The 26109-nt window shown below is 40.8% G+C and overlaps 1 protein-coding gene across 2 annotated transcripts in view; it reads right to left on the minus strand.

Annotated features, from left to right (window-relative positions):
- The window catches only part of DBNL (drebrin like), a 28206-nt gene extending 11492 nt beyond the window's left edge, over window positions 1–16714 (minus strand). Inside the window, exons 1-9 of one of the 2 annotated variants that reach the window (XM_026718008.2) lie at window positions 16583–16714; window positions 14860–14915; window positions 11242–11354; window positions 8247–8321; window positions 6253–6399; window positions 4326–4403; window positions 3438–3589; window positions 1602–1656; window positions 1019–1087 (exon numbers count right to left, since the gene is read on the minus strand). In XM_026718008.2, the coding sequence (XP_026573793.1) occupies window positions 1019–1087; window positions 1602–1656; window positions 3438–3589; window positions 4326–4403; window positions 6253–6399; window positions 8247–8321; window positions 11242–11354; window positions 14860–14915; window positions 16583–16665 (828 nt within the window). In that variant the 5' untranslated portion in view covers window positions 16666–16714. The remainder of the gene's footprint in view (window positions 1–1018; window positions 1088–1601; window positions 1657–3437; window positions 3590–4325; window positions 4404–6252; window positions 6400–8246; window positions 8322–11241; window positions 11355–14859; window positions 14916–16582) is intronic. The other variant, XM_087938978.1, reaches the window with a different exon arrangement.
- Window positions 16715–26109: the final 9395 nt, after the last annotated feature.

Below are 26109 nucleotides of genomic sequence, written 5' to 3' on the forward strand. Positions count from 1 at the left end.
AATAGAATAATCTTACTTCCTGACAATTTCCTGGATTTTCCTACAGGGAGTAGAGGAAGTGAACTTGTTCCTTTCCCAACTTGCACACAGAAATCAAAACTGCTGGCAAAGGGATCACAAGTTCATTTCTAGGTCATTTTTTTCAACAAAAAGCAGGTAATAAAAATGTGGGCTGCTAATTTTTGTGGGGTTATTTACAATGGCAAGAAGTGAGAAACACAGTAACTAAGTTGCAGCCATGATTTTAACAAATCTTGGACACAGGAGGCTTCAGTCACAAAAAAAATGACAAATTATTATCTTGCCTTTGTTTTCAGAAGCAGGCAAAAACTTAATTGAAAGGGATGACAAGAGTATATAGCCCAGGAAACGAGGATTACTTTTTTGTGACCATGACCCAAAATATTACAGAACAACCAATTCTTAAGGTAATTCTTAAGGTAAAAAAAATGCAAGATTGAGCAGACAGCAGAAGAAAATGAACCCTGAAAACAGTGGTAAGGAATTATGTATTGAACAATCGCAATCAATATTTAGAATTATCGTTAGAAGGGAGAGGTTTTCTTATCATCAGGAAGATCAGTCTGGCACTTTCTTAGTTATTGGAAAACTATGTATGAGTAGAGCTTGCCTTCAGATGTACCAAGACCAAAAGAGAAACAAGGATGGAAGGATTTATGTATCTATATAAGTATCCAGCCTCCCAATGGCAAGAAGTGGCACATGAAGATCCTTCTGGGTTAAATTCTGGCTGGACTGTTCATACTTGCCAGCTACAAGAGTGTCCGGATTAAACATGCAATGCTCATAATGATGCATGCAGTGCATTGCATGCACAGAGAATGTAATGAGATTGTTGAGTTGCAGTTGTTACCCAGAAAGTCACCAGTTATCCCTGCTTTGGTCTCAGAGGCACCAAGAGATGATATGAAGAAGACAGAAGTGATACAGATAACACTGCATGCTAATAGACTGTGAAGAATCAGGATGGATTGGCAAGGAATTTTCTCCCGTGTACCTGAGCTTTCTCCACAGACTCACTCCTGCGTGGGAAACCTTTCTTGCTGCGAACTTCTTCTTGCTCCTTCTGTAACAAAAGATGACCCCTTACACTTATGGTGAGGTCAACCACAGATGAGGGTATGAAGGTGAGGGAAATAAAAGACGCTTGGCTTGCACTGATGATGTCACCTAGTTGGATAATGATACGTCTGCAAGAAAACCACCAAGCTCAAAGAGCATCAAGGATTCCACAGTTCAATTCTGAGCTACAAATATTCTCATCTACTGAAACCTTGACTTTGTTGAAGAATGTTAAGGAACAACTCTTCCTATGGACCACTGACTCAAGTCATTCAACCGATCAAGAAGAATAAACAACTGATGGCCAGAATTCCATTTCTACGTACTATATTTTAAATTTGGTGCCAATTATCAGTAGAAACAGCATTTATGTCTTTATAGTGGCATTAAAAGATCTCAGAACTTGCCTAGGAATTCTTTGCTATCTTATGTCATCTTCATAAGCAAGAAAGCAATTCTATCTTCAGAAATCTCTTGTTAAAAACAGAGAGGAAAAATGTGACCATTTCCAACCTCACCCATTGTTGTTTTTCTTGTTCTCTTGAGTTGGCTTCCTGTTGTTGCTGGAATTTCCTGCAGATTTTTTAAAAAAGCAAGAGCTGTGGTTAACAAAAATTATGCCATTCGGATCTTAAATTTCTAAACTTAACTGTGCCCTTCATCATACTTCTAATTTAATCTGATAGTCTATTTGCAACAAAAAAATACACAGAAGTTTGTACCCATCCCCATTACCAAAAAGGGAGGAACAGAACTAAATCTGTGATATCAGAACTATAATACTGCAAGAACTTTATTGGAAGCAAACAGTTTTTTTTTCTGTTGCTGTGGAATATTTATAGAATTCTATTCTAAGAGATGTACCACCTAGAATAGCAGAGCCCTCAAGGACAAGTTTGGCTGATGCCACTATGAAATATGCTGCAATTCTATAGTTTCATTTTCACTATAAATGCTAAAATTTCAAAATGTTCTTCTAATTAAGAAAATTAAACTATATATCTCTGTAGTCTTTTAAGGCAGAGGAAGCCTTCATGTTTTTGATTCCTGGCAAAACTGTTGGGAACAGAGCATGCCGTTTCCTTAGCAAGGTTTCTCAGAACTGGCTTGCCATTGCCTGCTTTTCAGGGCTGAGAGAAGTGATTGGCTCAAGGTCAACCAGCTGGCTTTGTGCCAAAAGCAGACTAGGATGCATAGTCTCCTGGTTTCTAGTCTGATGCCTTGACCACTATACCACATTGGCTCTTTATCTGTCATATAGCATCCTAGAATTTATAAATATAGCCCAAGGGGCCTCAAACGTGGCAACTTTAAGACTTGTGGACTTCAACTCCCAGAATTCCTCAGCCCTGGGAGTTGAAGTCCACAAGTCTTAAAGTTGCCAAGTTTGACCTCTGATATAGCCCAATACACAATAAACTGTCAAAATCTTTCTATATTTTTTTTTATTGAAGTTAACCCTTAAAAGGAAGAGTGAACACTCAACTGAACTATTCTGTTTTATTCTCAAGAATCTTCAACAAACCAGAAATAGGAGTTTAACTAAAGTTAACAAATTCCACACTCAGCTGGGGGCAGTTCCACACTTGTGGACTTAATTATAATTTCACAACAACCCAACAATTCAGTGACTGACAATCAGTGACCACAAGTGGGCCCCAAACACATGGCTGATGGCTCTTGGAATTCATTCTGTTGTCTAAATCAATCTTTTTTAAAAAAAAAAATCAATGGTCTGGATTATGTGATTGCAAAACACTGCAAATACAGACTTAAAAATTGCAAGCAGAAAAGAGAAAAGAGCAGACATGCTGAAGGTTTATGTCACAAGTGATCGTCCCCAGCAATTCAGCCTTGTTGCACAGGTAACTTCTGACTACAACTGAGCCAAAAATTTCTGTTGCTAAGCAAAACAGCTGCTAAGTGAATTTTGCCCCATTTTACAACCTGAACTGCCACAGTTGTTAAGTGGAACACTGCAGTTGTTAAATTAGTAATATGATTGTTAAGTGAATCTGGTTTCCTCACTGACTTTGCTTGTCAGAAGGTTGCAAAACATGAGGCCATGTGAGGCCAGGACACTGTGACTGTCGTACGTATGAACCAGTTGTCAGGCACCTGAATTTTGACATGATTATGGAGCTGCTTCAAAGGGCATAATTGTGAAAGTGGGCATAAGTCACTTTTTAAGTGCCATTGTAACTTCTAACGGTCACTAAAATGAACTGATGTAAGTCGAGGACTACCTGTATACCAAGGTCCAAAGGCAACTCTGCTTCTCTGGGATAAATATGAAACATAAATTAAATATTAAATTAAAAAGTAAGACCATCAGGAAAACCAGTTTTACTTACCTCTGAGCATCGATCTCCTGCGCACGCTCCTTGTATTTCCGCTCCCGTAAAGATGCTTCTTTCAATTCCCGATCCCGGCTCTCCTTTTCCAGATGTTGACGCGCTTCCTCCGCTTTCCTCTTCTCTTCTAGCCGGCGATTTTCCTCGTCTTTCTGAAAGAACAAACACATTTCAAAATGAGAACTTATATGAGAGAACCAGGCACAGGAAGAGCTCACAAAAAAGGTGCCAGGTTTTGGACTACCATGCCAGCAATGGGGAATCCTGAACAGGATTGTACCTCACACTACCTCACATTTCCACAATTTGCCAGCTGAGGAATTCTGGGAGTTGAAGTCCACAAGTCTTAAAGTTGCCAAGTTTGAAAACCTCTGATATAAACCATGCTGTGCTTCAATTGTTAGATGGCCTAGACACTGGTATTTAACACAGATCTTTTAAACATTTAAATTGTGTTTTCTTAATCTAGATGGAATGTTATCATATATAGCTAGTCCATGTATGATATGCCATATATTAAATAGAGAACTTGATACATCTGTTGGAAGATTGGAAGACAGATTTATCATCATTCTTCCCTTATTAAAACAGACCTTTCAAAGAGCTCTAAGACTTGATATGTTTCTGCTCAAGACCAGCATTCTGGGACTTGAAGTCCATAGATTGTAAAGTTGTCAAAGCTGCCCATCCCTGCTATAATGTGTGCACAATGCCACCTCCAGCCACTTAATCCACCTTTTAAAAATCCTGTCTTAATCCAATGGGAAAATCCTCCAGCTGTTTTCACTGACCTAAAATGTTGCCTTATAAATGTAAGGAGGTTGTAAATCTCCCAGCAGTTAACACAAATCCCCAACTGATGTTTTAGCAGCAACATGAAATACATACCTCTGCTTTGGCCCAAAAGTTATCTTTGCCGACCCTTTTAATTTCAGACATAGCATTTGTTTTCTGGTAAACGGAGCCCTATTGCAAAAAAGAATCATGCTGCTTCAGAAATTCCTGGGTTTAACTGCACTTAATTATTAATAATTTATTTGTTAAAACATTTAAAGAAATAAAATACAAAGCTTCATAAAGGAGTACAAGAAGCACGGGATCTAAAGACTAAAATACTAGTATATTTAAAAATGTTTAGTTAATATTAAATTTAAATTCATTTTGTCATTGCTTAATTCGATGTACAGGACTAAATTCATTCATGTCCTAACTGCATTTAATTATTAAGGTTGCCAGCAAGCTGTTAATAGGCTTCACTTTTTGGAACCTCAGACATTGAATTAAATGTTCATTAAAATGTTAACAACATATTTCTTCTTCTCAACCCATTAAAGGCAGTGAGCATTAAGCCACTTCCATAACCTTACTTCCCCTTGTGGATTAAAAACCTGAACTGCACTTTCAATGGAAGTTTGGCAAGCCTATTTTACCACCTATGATGCAGTGGCAGAAAACCACTGGGGTTGATAAATTCATTTTTTTAAAAAAAAATTTTCAAAATACATCTAAAATTTTACATTTTAACAGTTCTGTGTCAAGCATTACTTATATTCTTAAATACAATGTTTACAATTCTTCTCCGTATCAAACTTTGTTTCTCTTATCTAACCATATATATAACATTTCCCAAACCTCATAGGACTCAGACTCTTCTTTCCCTTTTAGTTTTCTCTTCAGTCTGTCCATCTTGGCACAATCATGTATTTTATTATCATATTTTCTGAAGGTACATCATCTATTTTCCAGCTTTGGGCATAAGCGATTCTTGCCGCTGTTAATATATGTTATACGATGTATTGGATATGTTTCTTTCTGTTTCCTTTAATCATCCCCAACAAAAATGCTTCTGGCTTAAATTCAATATCATACCCTGTAATTTCGGGGGTTGATAAATTCAACCTGAGTGTGGACTCAGAAAGTGGCTGTCACTGGAGGTAGCTGTGTTGGTGATTATTCCCAAAATGTTAGCCATTGTCAGGCATGGCAATTTTTAAAATTATCTTTTTACCAGGAAACAATGTAATCAAGTATACAGTCTTCCTCTTTTTCCCCATTATCAGGCTGCCGCCCCCATTTTCATTTTCTTAAAATGCCAATGGGGACCTTGAGCATCTCAGGGGCACCATGAAAAGAAAGATAACGTTAGAAGCTGGTGCGCTTCAGCGCATCATTTATTGGTTAAAATAATCTAAAACAACTCCAACCAGTATTGGAGGAACCACTTGTATCCACAAAATTACTGTAGATGGCCCTGATGCAGGCAGCCAAAGAAAATAAGACGTATTTTTTTAATGATCAGAATCCTGAAACCGGAAGATTGCAGGTGTTCCAGCTCACAATCCCGCAAGATGTCATTTCCACAAACCTCTTTAAGATTTCAGATTGGATAATCTCCTACGCCAGGGGTCTTCAAACTTGACAGCTTTAAGACTTTTGGACTTCAACTCCCAGAATTCCTTCTCCAGTCATGTTAGCTCAGGAATTTTGGGAGTTGAAGTCCACAAGTCTTAAACTTGCCAAGTTTGAAGATCCTTATCCTAGAACTTCAACCAGGTTATAACATTAAAGTTTTTACGGTATTTCATCCTTGCCATGGCCTGTGATCCTCTGCATCACATGTACCACGGAGTCTGGAGACCCTGAGGTGCTATTCTCTCACTTATGAGGTGGCCCACAAAAGCTTTTGATGAGCTATCAAGACAAGGCTGTACACAGCTGGTCTACAAAAACTGAAGTTGGATGGGGAAGAAGTCTAATGAATTTCAAAGAAGGTAAAAACAGGGGTCATCTTGCCCAGCCCAAGCTTAGATCTTACCACAGGAGCTTGTGGTCCTGCATCCTGGAACTTGCTCCCTTCTTTATAGAAGTTATAGTTTGCCCCCGAAGCTTTGGCCACCTTCTCCATAATGGTCTCTGGCTCTACATCTTCATCAGCCCGAGCATTTATTGTCACGTGAGCACCCTGGAAGGAAGGAAGTGAACAATTTCCTGCTTGTGATTTCCTGATAATCATCGGGCGCACTAGGCCCAAGCCAGACCCTTTTTTTCTTCATTAAGCAATAGGCAAACAAACGTATGTCTTGATGTGATGCTTCTGTTGTGGTTCGCTGGCAGCCTGTAAGTGGGGAAAACATGAGCCAGTCCGGGAGTCTGGGGAGGACTCGGACGAGGGTCCTGCATCTGATGCAGAGACGGGACCAGGGCCATCTGGGAGTTGTGTGCTGGCTCCAAAGCCTCCAGAGTCTGGCAGCAGCGAGGCTGAGGAACAAGGGGAGCCTGTTCCCAGTGTGCGTGTGTGTGCGTGCGCAGAGCTGCCAGGCGCAGTCAGCAAGCCGGACTGCGTGCCTCTCCCCTGCACCTCTGATTCTGGCTACTGCCGCCACCGCAGGCAAACACAAGGTAAGGAGAGTATGGAGCGGCTGCTGCCAGACACCATCGGCTCACCAACGGTTGGAGAGCAGGTTGCTCCTGGTCCTCACAGACCCCTTGTGGGTCTTGCCCTTGGCCTGCACATGGAGCATGTTCCTCTCGTGCACCTGAGGCACCTTGGCACTGCTGTGGGCCACTGCCACCACCGAGGCCCCCAGCAGCTCGTGCTGTCCATTAGGCCACTGCCATCACTGCCTGGAGCACCAGGCCCTCCCAGCACAGAGGTGAAGCGGCCAGCTAGAAAGGCCGAGTAGAGGTGGTAGGACAGCCACCGCAAGTGGGCAAAGCTGGATCTCCATCACGTGCCCCCACCCCCACCCCCTCTGCTGGGCCTGGGTGTGCTCTACCATCTCTACTCAGCCTTTCCAGCTGGCTGCTTCGCCTCCTTTGGGCTGGGTGGGTCTGCTGAGTGGCGGCAGCAGTCCGCAGTGGAGCCAAGATGCATCAGGTACGTGAAGGGAATGTGCTCCACGTGCAGGCCAAGGGCAAGATCCACGAGAGGGCCAAGAAGACCAGTTGGTGACCTGCTCTCCAACTGCAAGCCAAAACAGACAGTAAGACCAAGTTAGCATGTCCAGTTGTTCACATAGGCAGCCAGCCTGATGGTGGCAGCAGGCTCCGGAGCCACAGTGTGCGCCAGCTAAGGGGCTGGCAGGCTGCGGCTACAGCCAGAAATGATCCCCACCTCACACAATGGTTGCCGGGTGTGCAGTGGCTGACCGTTTCTAGCTGCCCTGCTCCCTGCCTCGCCTCCCCTCATCCCGCAGGACGAGCCTCCTATCTCCAGCCCCCCACCCCACCCCACCAGAGACCCCTGGATTCCTTCCCCAATCCTGCCCAGTCCCCACAGGCACTACCCACACAAGTGACATCAAACTGGCCACATCCCCAGGCCATGCCCAGCAGGCCACCCTGACCATGCACCTTCCCCCACCCCAGAGGACAACTACGATGCTGATCCAGCCCTCAATGAAATCGAGTTTGACAACCTTGCCCATGATCACGTGACCAGAATTCAGGTGCTTGGCAACATAATTTCATGACCATTGCTGTGTCCCAGGAACATATACTCTTTTTTGGGTGACCTCCTGACAAGCAAAATCAATAAGGAAGCCAGATTCACTTAACAATCATGTTACTAACTTATCAACTGCAGTGATTCACTTAACAACTATGGCAAGAAAGATCATAAAATGGGCCAAAATTCACTTAACAACAGAAATTTTGGGCTCAAGTCAAGGACTACCTATATTATTAAAGGAGTGTGTGTGTGTGTGTGCATGTGTGTGTACTTTCAATGGGGTTTTTACCAGGAAACAATGGTGCATATGGGAGGGCATTCCACTGCAAAAGGATAAGAGAACAAAACTCAGATTATACCTTTAAAAAGTTGACCACTGAACTGACGTGGTTGGCGCAGGCTCCTTTCCTCACGTCATTAACACCTTCACCAAACTGCCAAAAGAAAACACAGAGAGAATTTAAACCCGGACGCTCATGTCATCCTTCATACAAGTGGTGACAGAGAAGGAAATGCCATTCCTGAAGGATGCCATTCCACAACTCTCATAGTAAGAGTTTATTCAGTTAAGCATTTGTAAGACAAAGCCAAGTTCTGCTTTCTAAATTTAGGTTAGGAAAAATGGGAGGAAAAGAGTATTCCAGATTCTATAAAAAGACTGCCATTTTTAAAAACAGAACATGAAAGATTATCTCAAAAAGTGACACTGCCGTGAACAAAATACTTCTTTTTCCCCTCCCAGAACACACCATTTTTTATGCTTACTCTGTGTACATGTGTGCATTTCCAAAATGTATGTTTGAAAGAGAAAAATGGTGTGTAATATTCCAAATATGACCTAGCACTGAAAGAAAGTACTCCTTGTTCCGTATTGCACACATTGTGAAATGCACAAATCATCCTTGCATTCTAAACACATTTTAAACTCATGTGTTTCTCATGACAGATGGGAGTGGGGCGGACTTCAACTCCCAGAATTCCCTAGCCAGCATGACTGGTGGGAAAATTCTGGGAATTGAAGTCCTATCTTCAAATTGCCAAGATTGAGAAACATAACTTTCATTAATCTATTTCCATGAGCGGTGAGACACAGTGGTTAGAATGCAGCACTGCAGGCTAATTCTGCCAACTGCCAGGAGTTCGATTCTAACAGGTTGACTCAGCCTTCCATCCTTCTGAGGTCAGTAAAATGAGGACCCAGAGCATTGGGGGCAATAGGTTGACTCTGTAAACTGCTTAGAGGGCTGTAAAGCACCATGAAGCAGTATATAAGTCTAAGTGCTATTGCTATGGCTATTCCAGGAAAAAACTAACATGCCTTCAAGTTGGGCATACTGGCTAATGACTGCAATATAGGCTGGTTTGGTCTTATTCAATTCATATTAACAGATTAATAGAATTGGAAAGGACCTTGTAGGTCAACCCACCTCCCCCGCCCAAGCAGGAGACCCTACACCATTTCTGATGAATGGCAGTCCAATCTCTTCTTGAAAGTCTCAAGTGATGAAGCTCTCACAAGTTCCGAAGGCAAGCTGTTCCACTGATTGTTCTGTCAGAAAATTTCTCCTTGTTCAGTTTCCAGGATAAATCTCTCCTTGTTCAGTTTCCATCCATTATTCCTTGTCTGGCCTGCAGGTGTTTAGAAAATAGCTTGACCCCCTCCTCTCTGTGGCAGTCCCTCAAATATTGGGAGCACAGCTATCCTGTCTCCCCTGGTCCTTCTCTTCATTAGACTAGCCATGTCCAGTTCCTGTAATCGTTCTTCATACACTTTAGTCTCCAGTCCCCTAATAATCCTGGTTGCTCTTCTCTGCACTTTTTCTAGAGTCTCAACATCTTTTTTTATAGTTTGGTAATCAAAACTGGATGCAGTACTCTAGGTGTGGTCTTACTAAGGCTTTGGAGAGTGGTATTATTTATAGAGTGGTAATATTGCGGAAGCCTTTCCCAACTTTTTACTCTTTGGAAAGATTGGTTTACAACTCCCCAAATTTCCAGGCAGCACTCAATATATTGAGAAGCCTGTTCCAAAAGAGGCCTACTCATTTCAGCCTTCAACTAAACACGCATGTTACCTTAACTTTGTTTGTCTTCATGTTCTGAATATTTTGCTGCAAAACTTAATATTTCTGCAATATGACAGAGATCAACCCATTTATTGCAACATTCGCTTTCACGGGCCCCGCTTCACTTTGCACACTGGATGAACTATACTGTAATATGTGAATGCTTGTGTGACAATCTATTAATGATTCACATGCCACAGGTTTACCGATGCTGTCATTAATGGAGAACAAAAGGTATCTAAATGTAAGTCACCTTTGCTACAGATAGTCATTGACTTATGACAATTGAGTGCAAAACCTCTGTTGCTTAGTGAGTTAAATAAATTTTGCCCCATTTTACAGCCTTCCTTGCCACTGTTGTTAAGTGAATCACTGCAGTTGTTTAGTAAGTAACCTAGTTAAGTGAATCTGGCTTCCGCATTGCTTGTCAGAAAGTTGCAAAAGATAATCACATGACCCCGGGACACTGCAACCACCATAAATATTACTCAATTGCCAAGCATCTGAATTTTGATCACGTGTCCCTGAGGATGCTGAAATGGTCATAAGTGTGAAAAATGGTCATAAATTGCTTTTTTAGGGCTGTTCTAAGTTCAAATGGTCACTAAACAAACCATTGTAAGTCAAGGACTTACATTCTTAGGTATTGCCCCCTCCATGTATTTCCTTGGATTTTGATGTCATTTGTCTCCAAGGCAACTTTGGGGTTAGTGGTGCTGAACATTCCTCCTGCTGAGACTGAGTCAAAGTCTGAAAACTTCTGCCCTATATTTTAGTAGCACATTTTCCTTCTGGCCAGTTTATAAAATATTTATTCTTTCCCGAACAGCCCAGTCCTGGATTTAGGGAAGCTTTAGAGCTTTTACTTGGCAGTGTGAAATGCATGTTTATCTTTTAAAAGATATCTAGGAATGTGTGCAATGAGTGCAAACATTAATGATTTGATGCAGCTTTGCTGAGAGAATTAAGTTCTGGGCAGGGGGTTAAATGGCATAAACATTCCAGGCATTATGTTCAGTGCAGCCTAAATATAATTTGCTTCATCTTTAAGTCCAACATTATGCTTACACTAAGCCATAATACAATTTCCATGGTTTTGGCTTACCATGATATGTGAACCAAAACACTGTTTATTAATCATGTATTTCCAGCTTGTTTTTATATCTTGAATGGTCAGACACTGTCAATTTACCTTGAAATTTGTTTACTTTTTATACAGCAAGAAGGACAACATTTTTTAGAAATAATTTCTAACTTTTATGATTGAATGGAATTACATTGTACATACCCAGTTAATGAGCACATATTTTGGCAAACCAGAGTTGGGGTCTTTCACTCGGCAGAATGCATACATTACTTTTCCACTATTGAGTTCTTCCACCATCTCTTCCAGACCACCATCTATGTATCATTATTTGAGAAGAGAAATGGGAAGTCAAGTTAAAGCAATTCAATTAAGAATCACCTACAAACAATGTACAGAATATGCTGATCTAGAACCAGAGAAGGACTCCAGAAATTCTAGGTCAATGGTCGCCAACCGGGGGCCGGGGACCACTGGTGGTCCACGAAATTTTTTGGTGGTGCGCAGAGAAATATCCCTCCCAAAGCACTCCCCCCTCAAAGCAATTAATCCAGGCTGCGTGGGAACACAACAAGGCTGTGCTGCCCACATGGCCTGCCCACCTGCGGGCCCCCACCCTTCGGCCAAGCACAAACCTTATCTTGAGTAGACCCATGCAAGCTGGAACTGGAAGGTAAGACCAATGGCGGGGGATGGAAATCCATCCCGGGGTGGCTTGCTGATGTTGGTGGGAAAGTCAGTCTCATATTCCAGAGCTGCAGTAGTCACAGGACTGGCCCTTCGGTCATCCCGGAGCAGCTCCTCCAGTCCATGATAGGCTGGTGCACCTGGGTGGGGGAACAGCTGCTCTGAGATGACCAAAGGGCCAGTCCTGTGACTACTGCAGCTCTAGAATATGGGACCGACTTTCCCATCAACATCAGCAAGCCACCATCAGTCAAAATTCATATTAGTGGTCCGCGGGATTTAAAATTATAAGTTTGGTGGTCCCTGAGGTCCAAAAGGTTGGCGACCCCTGATCTAGGTGATACTTAAAACACCAGACAGCCAACATTTGAAGGGACAAGAGGAGCAATCTTGCTTACAGATAAAAACACTCTGCCCTGGTTCATATGCTATCCTGAGGTATACTATCCTAAAGGAAATCTATCCTGACTGTTCTTTGGAAAGACAGATCCTGAAGCTGAAGCTCAAATAACATTGGCCACCTAATGAGAAGAGAGAACTTATTGGAAAAGACCCTCACATTGGGAAAGATGGAAGGGAGAAGGGGACACAAAAAGATAAGATGGCTAGATAGAGTCATCAGTGCAATGAACAGGAATTTGGGTAAACTGCCTGAGACAGTTGAGGACAGCCAAGTCTGGTGTGCTGTGGTTCATAGGGTTGTGAAGAGTTGGTCCTGTGTTACTTTTTTTAAAGTTACAAGTGCTGTTGTAACTTTAATGGTTGCTAAACCAATGGTTCCAAGTCGAGGACTACCTGTAGGCTAGATTGTTATAGAGGACAAATACCATCTGCCTTGAGTTTCTACTAGGCTAATAAACTGTGACTGTTATTACTGAAAGAATAAGCACAGAATTGCAGAACTAACTGAATGAAGACACAGCTCCCAGGCATGAACGGAACTAGTGAAGGAGGCTCAATATCCATCTAAAAGTACTGCTTAGTAGGCATAAGACAACATTTACTGTGCTAAAAATACTTTGGAAAACCATTAAGTAACAGAACTTCATCATTATAGTTCTGAGATCAGGAAACATGAAGATCCAGAATATATATAAGGACATGTCCTTGAGAAGTTTCAGGCTTCTACTGAGCTGCAATTTAAAACAGCAACCACTGAATCACTTCCTCATCTGAAGTCTTACTCCCTGCCAACACAGCCTCTTAATCTTTGAGGTTCCTTCCATTAAACCATCCTATTCTGCCTCCACATTATAATTACCATTTCTCTTTTTCTTTATTGTCATCATCTTATTATTCAGTCACCTATTTTGGTTCTCTTAAAAAGTAGCCACCCCAAATGTAAAACCAAAAAAGGCAACTGTGGAGTTTTTACTATTTTTCAACTGTTAAATTTTTCCACTGAAAAACCACCAAATACTGAGCTATGTCAGCTACTTCCCTTTTTGTAAAAAAATGCTGAGTTTCTAGATGAGATATTCTTTGCAAGGTTCTCCTTTCTTATTGCATTTTTACTAAAAATTTCCATAAAAAGGATCTTTATGGTACTACGTAGGTATAGGGTATAATTTCTGTTCTTGTGGCTTTCTATAGAATTTTCTTTTTTTTAAAAAGGCAGACTGAAAGGAATGTTGCTTAACTGAGACATTGGCTCAAAGGTAACCATTTTAAAAACTGAACTTGAACATCCTCCAAATTTGAACTTTGGTGATAGAAAATGGTGTGTGTATTCTGCAAATTATAAGGCAATCAAAAAATTCCTAACTTGTAATTTTTCTATCCAGCATTCCACCTGCCAACATGAAACACCTGGAGGTTTAGCAAGACATACATGGGCCTTCCCCCCACCCACCCCAGTTCAGACAATCAATCAAATCACTTTGAAGTCCTGATAGAGGTAGCCTTGACTTACGTCTGTAATGGAGCTTGCCCAGTATGGTCATAAGTCATGACAGTTGTAAAATGGATCACCCATGTTACCAATTTTATTACTGTTTTTGCAGCAATTAAGGAACTGCCAGGGTCATTAAGTGAAGCAATTGTTATGGGCTGGTTTTGCTAAAAACAGGAAATAAATGCAGGTTTTCAACCAAAAAACCCAATATAAAGCATGGTTACATGAAGTGGCGATTTTGCAAATGGCCATAAACGTAGGCCAGAGGCGAAGCATCTGATATGGGGTCATGTGCACTGGGCACGGGGGGAGAGGGGGGCGGCCATCAGAATTTAGGAACTAGGTCATAAATATCCCCAACTGATTTGGCATAACTTCATACGGTTGCTAAGTGACAGGCCCTAAGTCAAGGATAATTCAGGGGTTCTGTTTCTAGTTCGGTAGCCAATTCAGACCTCATAACTAGCCTGTTATGCATCATTCTGTGCAATTTATGCCAATAGGCATAAGCGTAGAAGAACAGAAAGAAACAATCAGAAAAATGTAGGCTTTGCACATTTACAGATTTTCCCATACCTTGCAATTATGGTGGCAAGAGTACAACGACTAATCAAAGGCGAGAATATATTTTTGTAAAGGCAACAGGCTACAGTCATTCCATCCACTAAAAATGTCTTAATGGTGGCATGCCAAAACAAGTATACTTAATAAGCAGTTTAAGTTGCTAAAACTGCCATTTTATATGCAGCTCTTTAATGTACAAACTGGCATTCAGGCTGCTAATTAGCATTTTCCCTTGCAATTTTTTTAAAAAAGTTCTTTTTAAATAAATTCCATTTAAAAAAATGTTCAGGCCACCTATGAACTTCCACACAGATTTGTAGCATGTTTAAAGTATAACATATTGCTTCATTTCCAGTAGAAAACAGCCTTGCTCTAGAAAGAAAGAAAAAACACCTTTGGGACAACCATGACCTGGATGACTGAGAATCTCCATAGACAAATGAATGTGTGACCATCACACCAAAGAACCAGGTTCTCGATGCCCTGCAAAAACCATGGGACCAGCTGCTTTTGGATCCAAAAGCCATAATCAAGCAGTCTCTGCTTTAGAACCTAAGGACAGACAAAATCTAGAATACAGACTTCTTGAGAAACATTCCACCAAAAACTAGAAGCAAACTTTTCAGGCCACATAAAAGTTTGCTTCTCTTAAAGAATGCTTTGCAAAATTCACTCACCTCCAGTCCCTGCCACTCTGAGGTCATTGCTGTTACCCTCATATGTAAAGAGCGCCCTGGAAGCAACAAAGCAAAATGATTGTTATTTTTACTCATTGGACACTGAGGGTAACCTTTCAGATTCAGAATATTGTTGACCTGATGCTTCAATGATTGGATTCTTACATCAGACGAAACCTAGGTTTGATTGTGGTTTATTCAAACTGTTATGTTTTTTCTCCAACCTTTAACTCTTTATTTTTTCTTTTTATATAATTCTGTGGTTTCTATCTTTAAAATAGTGACAAACAGGAATATGTTTACAGTTTTACAGAATTACCATTTATTTTTAAAACAATCTAATGAGTTTAGCTCTCTATACATTTAATTAACAATTTTACTACAATTGCAAGCTCTAGCCAGCCTCTTTTCACTGAATACAACTCTTAAATCTTCACTTTTTTTTCCAAATGTATTGCTGGGTCTATCTTTTCTATATATAATTTTACTAAACATTTTAAAAGAGAAGATAATAGTTAAGAGAGAAAAAGAAACCAAAGAGAAAGCTAAAACCAGAAGCAAGAAAGAAAGGAAAAGAAAAACAGAATGGAAAAAGATGCAAAGCGGCTTCCAATTTTTGCAGCAATTACTGTATAAGTACAATTATAAATTTAAGTTTTTCTCCATAACATGTTTCTCTTCTTTCTACAATTTATCCTGTCTAATCATCAAAACTAAATCATGAATTATTTTCTGCAAAAGTCCTTAAGGCGTTTCTAGCCAGCTATGCCAGTGTTTCCATTATCATAATGGCTTGCTCACTTGATCTTGTACCTCCACCAATCTATGCCACTCCTTAAAAGTCCAGTAATGCACCTTCCCCCTCCTTAAACCAGGCGGCTGAGTTCACATAATAAAGTGAACACAGGTTAACAGAACACAATTGTTATTATTCCTCCCACAAGGTGCTATGTCTTCTTAAACAAAACATGTAATGATTTAACAGGATGGCTGGTTTACCCAACGTGCAAGACAACCAGAGTTGCTCACAGCTGACTAAATCTCAAATTGCTCACTTCTATTTTAGTAAAAAGAGCCTTGGGTCTTATGGAGAACAGCTGAAAAGGGGCAACTTTGGGGCAAACTCCTGTCCAGTTGAGGTTCTGCTGGGTTGCCAAGCCCGGAGTCATTGCCCAAACGTCACCTGCTCTCGCACACCCGAGTTGCCCCATGCCCACCACCTCCACTCCTGCCCTCTGCCCAACCTTCTTGCCCCACCAACTTCCCCCATTCTTATTGCGCCACCGAAGCTCGGCGCTTCCTCATTGCCCCACACCGAGGCCATGCTCAGCTTTCCGGGGGGAGGGAAGGCGGCGCCCTTCTGGGCTGCAACCCTCCCCGCAATTCTGCCCCCCCCATCCCAACCCATCCTCGTGGCTCATCCTGGCTTCCTGGGACGCAGCAGCGCGACTCCGACTCCCCACGGCGTGCGGGGCCCTCTTGCCCCCGCGAATCCCCCCTCGTGTCCGGGCTCTGCCATCGCCCCGCTCTCCCTGCGGGGGTGCTTAAGGCCTCGCGGCATCGCCGTTTTCTCCCCCTTCCCCAGCCGGCCCTTTCTCTGCCCCGCACTCTCCCCCCAAGCCCGCCGCCGGCCCCTCCCAGGCGAGCCCCGCCTCGCCACCCCAAGTTGCGGCCGGGGCCAGGTGAGCAGCCCCCTTCCCCGCCAGCGCAGCCCCTTCCTCACCAGTCCGTGGGGCTCGCGGAGGCCACGACCCGGCCGTAGGCCTCCTGCAGCGCCGGCCCATTCCGGCTCAGGTTGAGCGCCATGAAGGAGCCACACCACTGTCGCGCCCTCCTTTGCGCACCGCCGCGCAGTGGGACAGGCTCGGCCGGCGGCTTCCGGCTCCGCCCGGCCTGGTGCTGCTGGTGCGGCGGCGACTGCGCTGCAGCGAGGAGGGGCCCCGAGACGCCGCGGACCCGCACCTCCTGCTCGAGGCGCGCCTTCGCCGGGGAGGGCTCGCGCGCAGCCACCCCGGCCCGGCCACGAGAGCGCGCGTGGCTGCCGGGGCCCAAGCTTGGGAGGAAAGGGGCGCGCGCCAGCTACTGTCGCGGGCAGGTAAGGTTGCGTTCATTCACAGGTGGCAGCAGGCGATACAGCCTCAACTTACAACAGTTAATTAAGCGACCGTCCAAGGTTGCAACTGCGCTGAAAAAAAGTGAGTTATGACCATTTTTCACCGGCCATTGCAGCATCTCCATGGCCATGAGATCCAAATTCATGCACTTGGCAACTGACTCCTATTCATGACAGTTGCAGGGTCCCGAGGTCATGTAATTTACCCTTTGCGACCTTCTGATTAGCAAAGTCAACGGGGAAGCCAGACTCACTCAATGTAAGTGTTACTAATTTAACAACTGCAGTGATTCATTTAACAACAGTGGAACTGTCCTAGAATGAAACAAAACTCACTTAACACTTAGTAACAGAAATTTTGGCCTCAATTATGGTTGTAAGACAAGGACTAACTGTACTCTCTGATTGGGCTTTGTGTGCACATAAACCCAGAAAATGGCAATGGGTAAATATGGGTTTATCTGGCGGTCAGAAAAACTGAGCACCAAGAGATGGCAGCAAAGAAACAGTAAACATCTTTGATTTCAATTCATGGATCCTTCCATTATTTGCAGTTTGAACATTTTATTTTACACCTGTGAATATTGACGATGCTTAATAAATCTTGGTCAACATAACCCATTGACAATTGAATGGAAGGGACAAAGGAAAAGATCGAGATGGACATTAAATAATTCTATTTTAAAGGATAAGGAATTTATACAATGGATGGAGAAAGAATTGGCCTTCTTCTTTAAAGAGAACAGAAAAGAAGACACCTCAATACAGAATGTTTGGGACACAATGAAGGCCTATGTTAGAGGCTTGATAATAGACTATACAAGAAAAAAGAACAACAGGAAAAGGCGAACTCTTAAAGCCTTGGATGATGAATATAAGGGACTTGAAAAAGAATTACAGAAAATGCCACACAGAAAAGATGTTAAAATGAAACTGGATATAACTAAACATAAAATGGATTTAATAGAGAAAGAAGAACTGGCACAGAAAATTAGGAATGCTAAACAGAATTATTTTGAGGATGCAAATAAGCTGGTAGATGGCTAGCATACAAATTGAGAAAGGAGAAAGAGTCGAGGAAAATACCGCAGTTAATAGACGACCAAGGTAAAATTTGTTATGGCAGCAAAGAAAAAAAGAGATTATTTATGATTTTTATAAGCATTTGTATAAGAAAGAAGACATTGACGAGGAGAAAGTTAAACAATACCTACAGAATGCAAATCTACCTAAGATACCCAAAGAGATTGAAGAAATGCTAGAAAGTAATATAACAATGATGGAGTTAAGTCAAGCACTTAAGAAACAAAATAATGGAAAGGCACCAGGTCCAGACGGGTTTCCTGTAGAATTTTATAAAATCTTTCAAGAATCACTGTGTATTCCACTGTTAGAAGTTATGAATGAAGTTATGTTAAAAAAGATGATACCTAAAACATGGTCAGAGGCTTACATTACACTTATTCCAAAAGAGGAGGCGGACCTACTGCAAATCAAGAATTATAGACCGATTTCTTTACTAAATGCAGATTATAAAATTTTTGCTTCAATATTAGCAGAAAGACTTAAAAAGTACTTGAATAACTTTATCCACTCAGACCAAAATGGGTTTTTGCCAAAGCGACAAATCAGAGACAATATGAGAGTAATTCTGGACACCCTGGAATACTATGAGGCACATCCTGAAAAGCAAATGGCCTTGATATTTTTAGATGCTCAAAAGGCATTTGATAACGTGAATTGGAGATTTATGTTACTTTTAATGGAACAGATGGGCTTTGCTAGAAGATTTATTCAGGCAATAGAAGCAATTTATAATGAACAAACAGCTAAGGTAATGATGGAGGGAGAACTTACAGATCCTATTAATATAAGAAAAGGCACAAGACAAGGTTGTCCTCTTTCTCCCTTGATATTTGTATTGACTTTGGAAGTGTTGAATAGAAATATCAGAGAAGATAAAACTATAAAAGGAATGAAAATTAAAAAGGAAGAATTTAAACTACAAGCCTTTGCAGATGACCTAGTCTTTATCTTGGAAGACCCTATAGAAACAGCCTTGAAACTGTTGGAAAAGATAGAGGTCTATGGGGAGGTGGCTGGTTTGAAAATAAATAGAGATAAAACAAAGATTTTGTCAAAGAATATGTTGCTGAAACAAAGGGAAGAGTTGTCAGAACTGTTAAAAATTCAAGTTACAAACAAGGTTAAGTATCTGGGGATATATTTGACATCAAGATGTAGTACATTGAAGGAGAATAATTATATTAAACTTAAACAACAGATAGCTCAAGACTTGAAAAAATGGGAGAACTTACAATTGTCATTAATAGGAAGGATTTCAACAATTAAGATGAACATTTTACCCAGAGTCTTATTTTTGTTTCAAACAATACCAATTAGGCTTGGAAAAGAATATTTTGAGGATTTAAATAAAATTGTTTTGAAGTATATATGGCAAGGTAAGAAAGCAAGAATAAAGTTAAAGCTTTTACAGGATGCTAGATTTAGAGGAGGGTTTGGACTGCCTAATTGGGAGTTGTACTACCAAGCTGCAAACTTGACGTGGGTTAAAGAATGGATAACATTAAGGAAAACCAGATTGTTGACATTAGAAGGTCATGATTTGTTGTTGGGCTGGCATGCTTTTTTATGGTACAAGGGAACTAAAACACAGGGGTATTTTAGAAGGCATTATATACGGGAGTCTCTGTGGTTGAATTGGGAAAAGATAAAAAAACAGTGTTATTTGAAAATTCCAGTTTGGTTATCGACGATAGAAGCGTTTTCTTATCCTATAATCTATAAAAAGGAACAAACAGTTAACTATGGGGAATTATTAGATGAAAAGGGTGAACTTAAATCGATGCAAAAATTGGAAGAACAAGGTATACGGATGAATTGGTTTTCATATTTGCAAATATATTCAAAGTACCATGAGGATTCCAAAGCAGAGGATTTTATGATAAGCAAACTGACTTGGATAAGATTTTGATGGGTACTGATGAAAAGGTGATTAAAAAATTGTATGGTTATTTATTGCAAATTAAGCTTGAGGAAGAACAAGTTAAAGAAACTATGATTGCGTGGGGGAGGAATTTTGGATATGGGATTGATTTAGAGAAATGGCAGAAATTATGGTACGCAAAATTATAAAATGACAATGTCTACAGCCTATAAAGAAAACTTGTATAAGATGTTTTACAGGTGGCATTTTCCCCCGACAAGGATAGCAAGAATGTTTAAGAACAAATCCGAAAAATGCTGGAAATGTCATCAGAAACCTGGTTCATACTATCACATGTGGTGGACTTGTGAGGATGCTAGAAAATATTGGACTAAAATCCACATGTGGCTGGAAAAATGACAAAGAAGCATATAGACTTGAAACCGGAGTTTTTCTATTGGGAATACTACCAGATACTTATAGTAAAGAGTTGAAATATTTGATTGTAAATGTATTGACTGCTGCTAGGATTGTATTTGCAAAAAATTGGAAAAATGAGAAAATTCCATTGCAAGAAGAAGTTGTAAAGAAAATTTTGGAATGTGCTGAGATGAGTAGATTGACTTTTGAAATTAGAGAGCAAGAAGATAAACAATTTTATTTAGTTTGGGATCTTTTCTATCAATGGTTGAATGATGAAATATTAAAATATAAAAGTTAGATAATAAGGAATAATAATGACTTTATTTTCCCTTTCCTTTTATTGGTTTTTGATACTATATTTATATAATAGCTTTCTTTGTTTCTTTCTTTTTCATATTTGGGATAGAATTGGTATGATTATAAGATTTGTTTTAGAATAAAATATTTAAAATATAGTTATCTCATAAAGGCATGACCGAATAAAGTTTAGTCAAATTTTTCTTTTTTTCTTTAATAGAGATACTAGGATTTATAAATTTGTATTGATAAGAGTATTATATAAAGTAACTGTAATTGTGACTATGAGGTGAATGCACAAAACCGATGGACCAACCGACTTACGGTGTGTACAAAAATATGGGGGAGCTGATACTTTTATGCTTTGTTGTTGTGTTTTTTATGTTAAAAAAATAATAAAAATTTATATATAAAAAAAAAAAATAAATCTTGGTCAAGTGAGTCAAGACTTAACCCACAGGGCAAACTGGTAAATAATATTTACCAGTATCTAATAACCTTGGATGTGCTGACTCAAATGCAAAACCAAATTCATGCCATTTTTTGTGCTTGTTTCAAATACTTTATTTTTTGTTTTTAAAATACTCCTTCAGGGGAAAAATTGGAAGCTTGCGGAACAAGGAAGAACTGGATCCAGCATTTTCTCTTCAGCAGGATAAAGTCTTGAGACATTTTAGGTAAATAATTTGTTAATGCCATAATAAAACGTGTAAGCTATCAAAACTGCTGCTGGTGTTGTTTTCTGTACTAACTGAATGATTATATGTGCTGCTCAGATGATAAATTAAGCCCAAAGAGAGTTGTCATGAGTTGCTAAATAAATAGGGGGGGGGGAGTCATTTCTGCATTGTGGAATAATTATAGTGATTATTTTTTCGAATACATATTCTTGTTTGCTGCTTTAATTTGAGTTTAAGCACATATCAATGGCTATACAGTAGCTTTCAGGCCTCAAAACTAGATGGGAGCAAAGAGATCTTATGGCCCTGAACCTGAGAGTTTTCCAGCCCAGTTCTGGTGCCCGGTAATCTTTTTTGAGGATACAGGTAATCCTCAATTTATAATCTTTCATTTAATGACCACTCTAAGGCACTTAGAGTGGTTATTAAATGAATTGTAAGTTACTTACAATTAGTCCTCACACTTGCAACTGTTTCAGCATCCACCCCCAAGGTCACATGATCAAAATTCAGGCACTTGGCAACAGTGGCTGCATCCCATGGTCGCTATTTGTGACTCCCAGCTGGCTTTCAACAAGCAAAGTCAATGGGGGAAACTGGATTCACTTAACCACTGCATGCTTCACTTCACTTCACTTAACTAAGTCAGCTGACCATTATGACAAAAAAGGTTGTAAACTCAGATGCAACTCGCTTAATAGCTGTCTTATTTAGCAACAGAAATTCTGGCGCCGTTTGTGGTTGTGAGTTGAGGGTTACCTGTAGAAACATTTTGTCAAATTATCCTGCATTGTGGCCTGCATTGATGTGTGGCTAAATCACATGATGATGCCTGAAAATCCCAAATGTGTTTCCCAGGTAAAAAGAGTAGGGAATCCTAGCTTTGCAAGTGATACGAATTCAATACACCGTAACTGACTACAGATCAGGTAACATTCAAAATGCATGTTGGCTGGGAAATTCTGGGAGTTGAAATCCATGCATCTCAAAGTTGCTGTGGTTGAGAAACACTGTCCCAATGGGCAAATCTAGCATTAGAGTTATAAGCATTAATTATCTTCACCCAATCAAACAGAACATGCTTTTATTTCTATTCCAGTGGCCTATTTCCATCTTCCTACTACCGTCTATGGAGGAGAAAATAGCACCCATAAACTCTTAGAATTAACAGAGCTTTTCTAACTATCTTTGGTTAAACAGAATATTGTTTCTTTTTTAGGAGACAGTATTGCTAAGATGGCTTTGCTTGTGCCTCTAGTACAGTGGGCCCCAACTTTTTGGGCACCAGGGACTGGTTCCATGGAGAAAGATTTTTCCGTGGTCTGGGGGGGATGTAGGTTGGCATGCTGCCTGCTTCTCTTGTTTGAGTGGCCTGATACCAGTCCATGGACCGGGATTCGGGGACCCCTGCTCTAGTAGATAACAGAGGAACTGTTTTATGCTTCTCTCTGCATTCACTAGCAGATGTCTGAGTCTCCACAAGATGGCACAATTGCTCCTCTTGCTTTTTCCCCCAAAGTGAAAATAGCATAGATTTAAGGGTGGCAGGACAGTATTTACTTTAGTCATTGTGGTGAAGCCAAGAACCTTGGAGTGACCACTGTCAGAATTGAGGTTATCTAGCATGTTTTCTAGTTTAAAAAAAGCTTCTTTCAGCCAGCAAATTATAAGTGGGAGGAAAAAGGACAAAGTCCAACTCAGACAGAGAGGGGCCAGCCAAATAGTTTGGACCAGGGTCACAGGAGGCGGAATCCTTTGACTTTGACACAATCTCCATCATAGTGACAGGCTGAGCCAGATGCACTGGCCTCCCATAAGCCACAGCTGCAAAGATGCAACCCTCTTGCAGGAAATCAGTCCCCCCCCCCCGCCCCCTTTACTTTATTCTAAGAAAAAGGATGGCCTCGTAAGGGAAAAATGGAGCATGGGAAGAATGATTTGGAGCCACAGTTTATATTGTGTTAAGCCACTGAGTGGTGCTTATGTTTCATTCAATAAGAAACCCAGACACTTGCTCTTTGCAAGGGCCAATTTATGTGTTAGAGCAATGCATGCCCCTCACCAACTGGGTTTAAAATTTGTGGCTTAAATTGTTGTTCTTACCTTTGGTGAGTGCTGTTTTAGTGGAGTGAAATATTGTGTTGCTTTGCTGATGCATTCTTCCTATTCTTCTCAGCTGCAGGAAAGACTGGACTCTTGTAACATGCTAAGCAGTCATGGGCTTGGCTTGGCTTGGGGTTAGGAGATGTGAACCCAGCCATTGTGGTCTGCAAACCACAATTTTTTCCTCAGTCGATCCCACTGTGGTTTATTTAATAAACTGCTGTTAAGCAAATCATGGTGCAAAGTATAAAATGGACTGCAGCCTGACACCTTTTCTACTGCCACTGCAAAATGATAAACAGTAAATTTCTAGTTCCAGAAATTAGCATGATCTGAAAACATAGCTGGTCGAAGAATTTAGTTTTGAACTGCACATTACTTTACTACTTCAGATCCTGACAATAGCACATTCTGGAGTCTGTATTTAAAAGGTTTGCTTTTGAAATGGTATTCTCTGGCATCAGAAACTGAAGGCAGGAATTAGTACTAAAAGCTTTCAAATATCAGCAGGCTAACAATATAGTATCTTTGTAATTTCACCTTTGCATTCAGTTTGAGCCAAAACACATGCATTTCTATAGGCTAGAGCAGGGATTACCAACCTTTTGGACCTCAGGGACCACGAAACTCATAATTTTAAATCCCGCAGACCAAAGACCCTGGGAAAATCTCCAAAAAAGTCTGCAGGAAAATTCCTCACCCCATTTTCCTACCGATTGATTATTCTTTATTTGGGATTGCAGGATACCGTCTCCAGCTCCATTCTCGGGAGGGGAGAAAGATAGAAAGACTTTCGACTCTTTGCAAGGAAAGCAGGAAAAGCAGCAGAAGTCTTTCTTTTTCTCTCCCAAACTCTGCCAGAAATGAGCCTTTCTGAGACTTGTTGCGTCGGCGCAGCCTCTTGTAGCAGGAGGCCTTGCAGGGTCCCAAATACTCATTTCTGGCAGAGTTTGGGGGAGAGAAAGGAAGACTTTAGCTGCTTTCCTTGCATGCAGCCAAAAGCAGAAGAAGAAAGAAGTGGAAAGAAGCAACCTGGTGGCCAGGCCAGGCACGTGGGGCAAGTTCCCCCACTCCATCCTCCACTCCCTCACTACCTCATTGTTGTTCACAATGCAAGCAACACAAGCTTTGTGTTTCCGCGGGCCATGTGGGCGGCGCAGCCTTATGTTCCTGCGCAGCCTGGATTAATTGCTTTGAGGGTGACATTTCTCTGCAGACCACCAAAATTTTCTCACAGACCACCAGTGATCCCCAGCCTACTGGATGGCGACCACTGAACTAGAGGGAATAACCTTGACTATAAACATTAATTTAATCCTCTCATTCTTAACATTTCTGCCTTTCGGAAAAGCTACATAACTTTTCCTGGATTAACTGCAATGCTATAATACCCACAACAGTGTTTTAGCTTTACCAATAGTAGGCAAAACAATATTCAATTCATTAAAAAAGGTATTGGGTTGATACAACTAAAGGCAGATAAAAAGAATTCCTATACAGATAATTTTACTGTTTTATACATAAGTTAATGGCCTATGAAACAAAAATCTGAGAATGGTAATTCAATGTGGGTGGATGCTATGTTTCTAAATCTTTAAATTTAAATCCCTATAAATCATTTTACAGTCTCCCTATATTGAAAAGAGATTGATCAATCTCTTTTTAATAAAAGGGAGATTCAGTAATAAAATGACTATATCCTTCTACAGAATCATCCCTGGAGTTCTTTAGTGGGGAAAGAAATATTTGATAAACAGGTAAGTTTCCAGTATTATGTAAATACGTCTTAAATGAAGAAAATGAGTAGATAATGTAAAGTATAGGAGTCAAATTGTGACTGGTCCCTTAGTGTCCATTTAAAGTTACAACAGATCTCCCTAAGGGTACTTAGGCTGCAGATTCAAAGTTCCAACAACCGATACACACCCACCCACACACACACACCAATCATGTGATTCCACTCTGGGCACTCGGCTACATTGATAACTGTTTGCAGCATCCTGTGGTCATTTACAATGATTTGCTGAAAACTGGCATTTCCTTCTGGTTTTTGGCAAAACCGGCCCATTAACGACCACAGCATAACAAGCACTGCAAAACGTCATACAATCAGGTCAGTCATGTGGATGACCCAATTTATGACCATCGCTTGACGACTATCTGTATTAGAAATGGGTCTGTGATACAAATTAAGATCAAAACTGGTCTTTTTCTTACAGATCCTTCAGTACCTACCTATCTCTAAAGGACTGTATTTTGAGTAGTCCCCCACTTTGAAAAAAATCCTTGCATATTCATCTGGGGAACATGTATGACAAGGTTGTTATTCCTAAGCAACAAATTATCCAGGGCTAACAAAGCCCCTATAGGCTTCCTAATAGGTTGTCCAGCTGTGAGAATCCTCTCTGCAGAAAGGTAAATTCCCTTTTGAGAAAATACCCACTAAGGAAAATATTTCAACAGTATTTCTAGCCCCAGTGGTTGGTTGACTTGATTTAGAAATGCAATTAGCTGGTCTCTGGACAGAGTTCACAAAATGAGTCAAATTGAAAGCAACCAATAGCTAGCATTAAAGAGCAAAGAGAGAGAAGCCAGAAAAACAATTGAGAATGTAAATTACAGTTTTAATTGTATTGGTATAAATATAATTGGTATGTGTTTATACTGAATACAAGGGTCAAGTGCAC

The sequence above is a fragment of the Pseudonaja textilis genome, chromosome 9 (genome assembly GCF_049901715.1).
Source record: "Pseudonaja textilis isolate UNSWEBS1 chromosome 9, rPseTex1.2, whole genome shotgun sequence".
NCBI classification, from domain to species: Eukaryota; Metazoa; Chordata; class Lepidosauria; order Squamata; family Elapidae; genus Pseudonaja; species Pseudonaja textilis.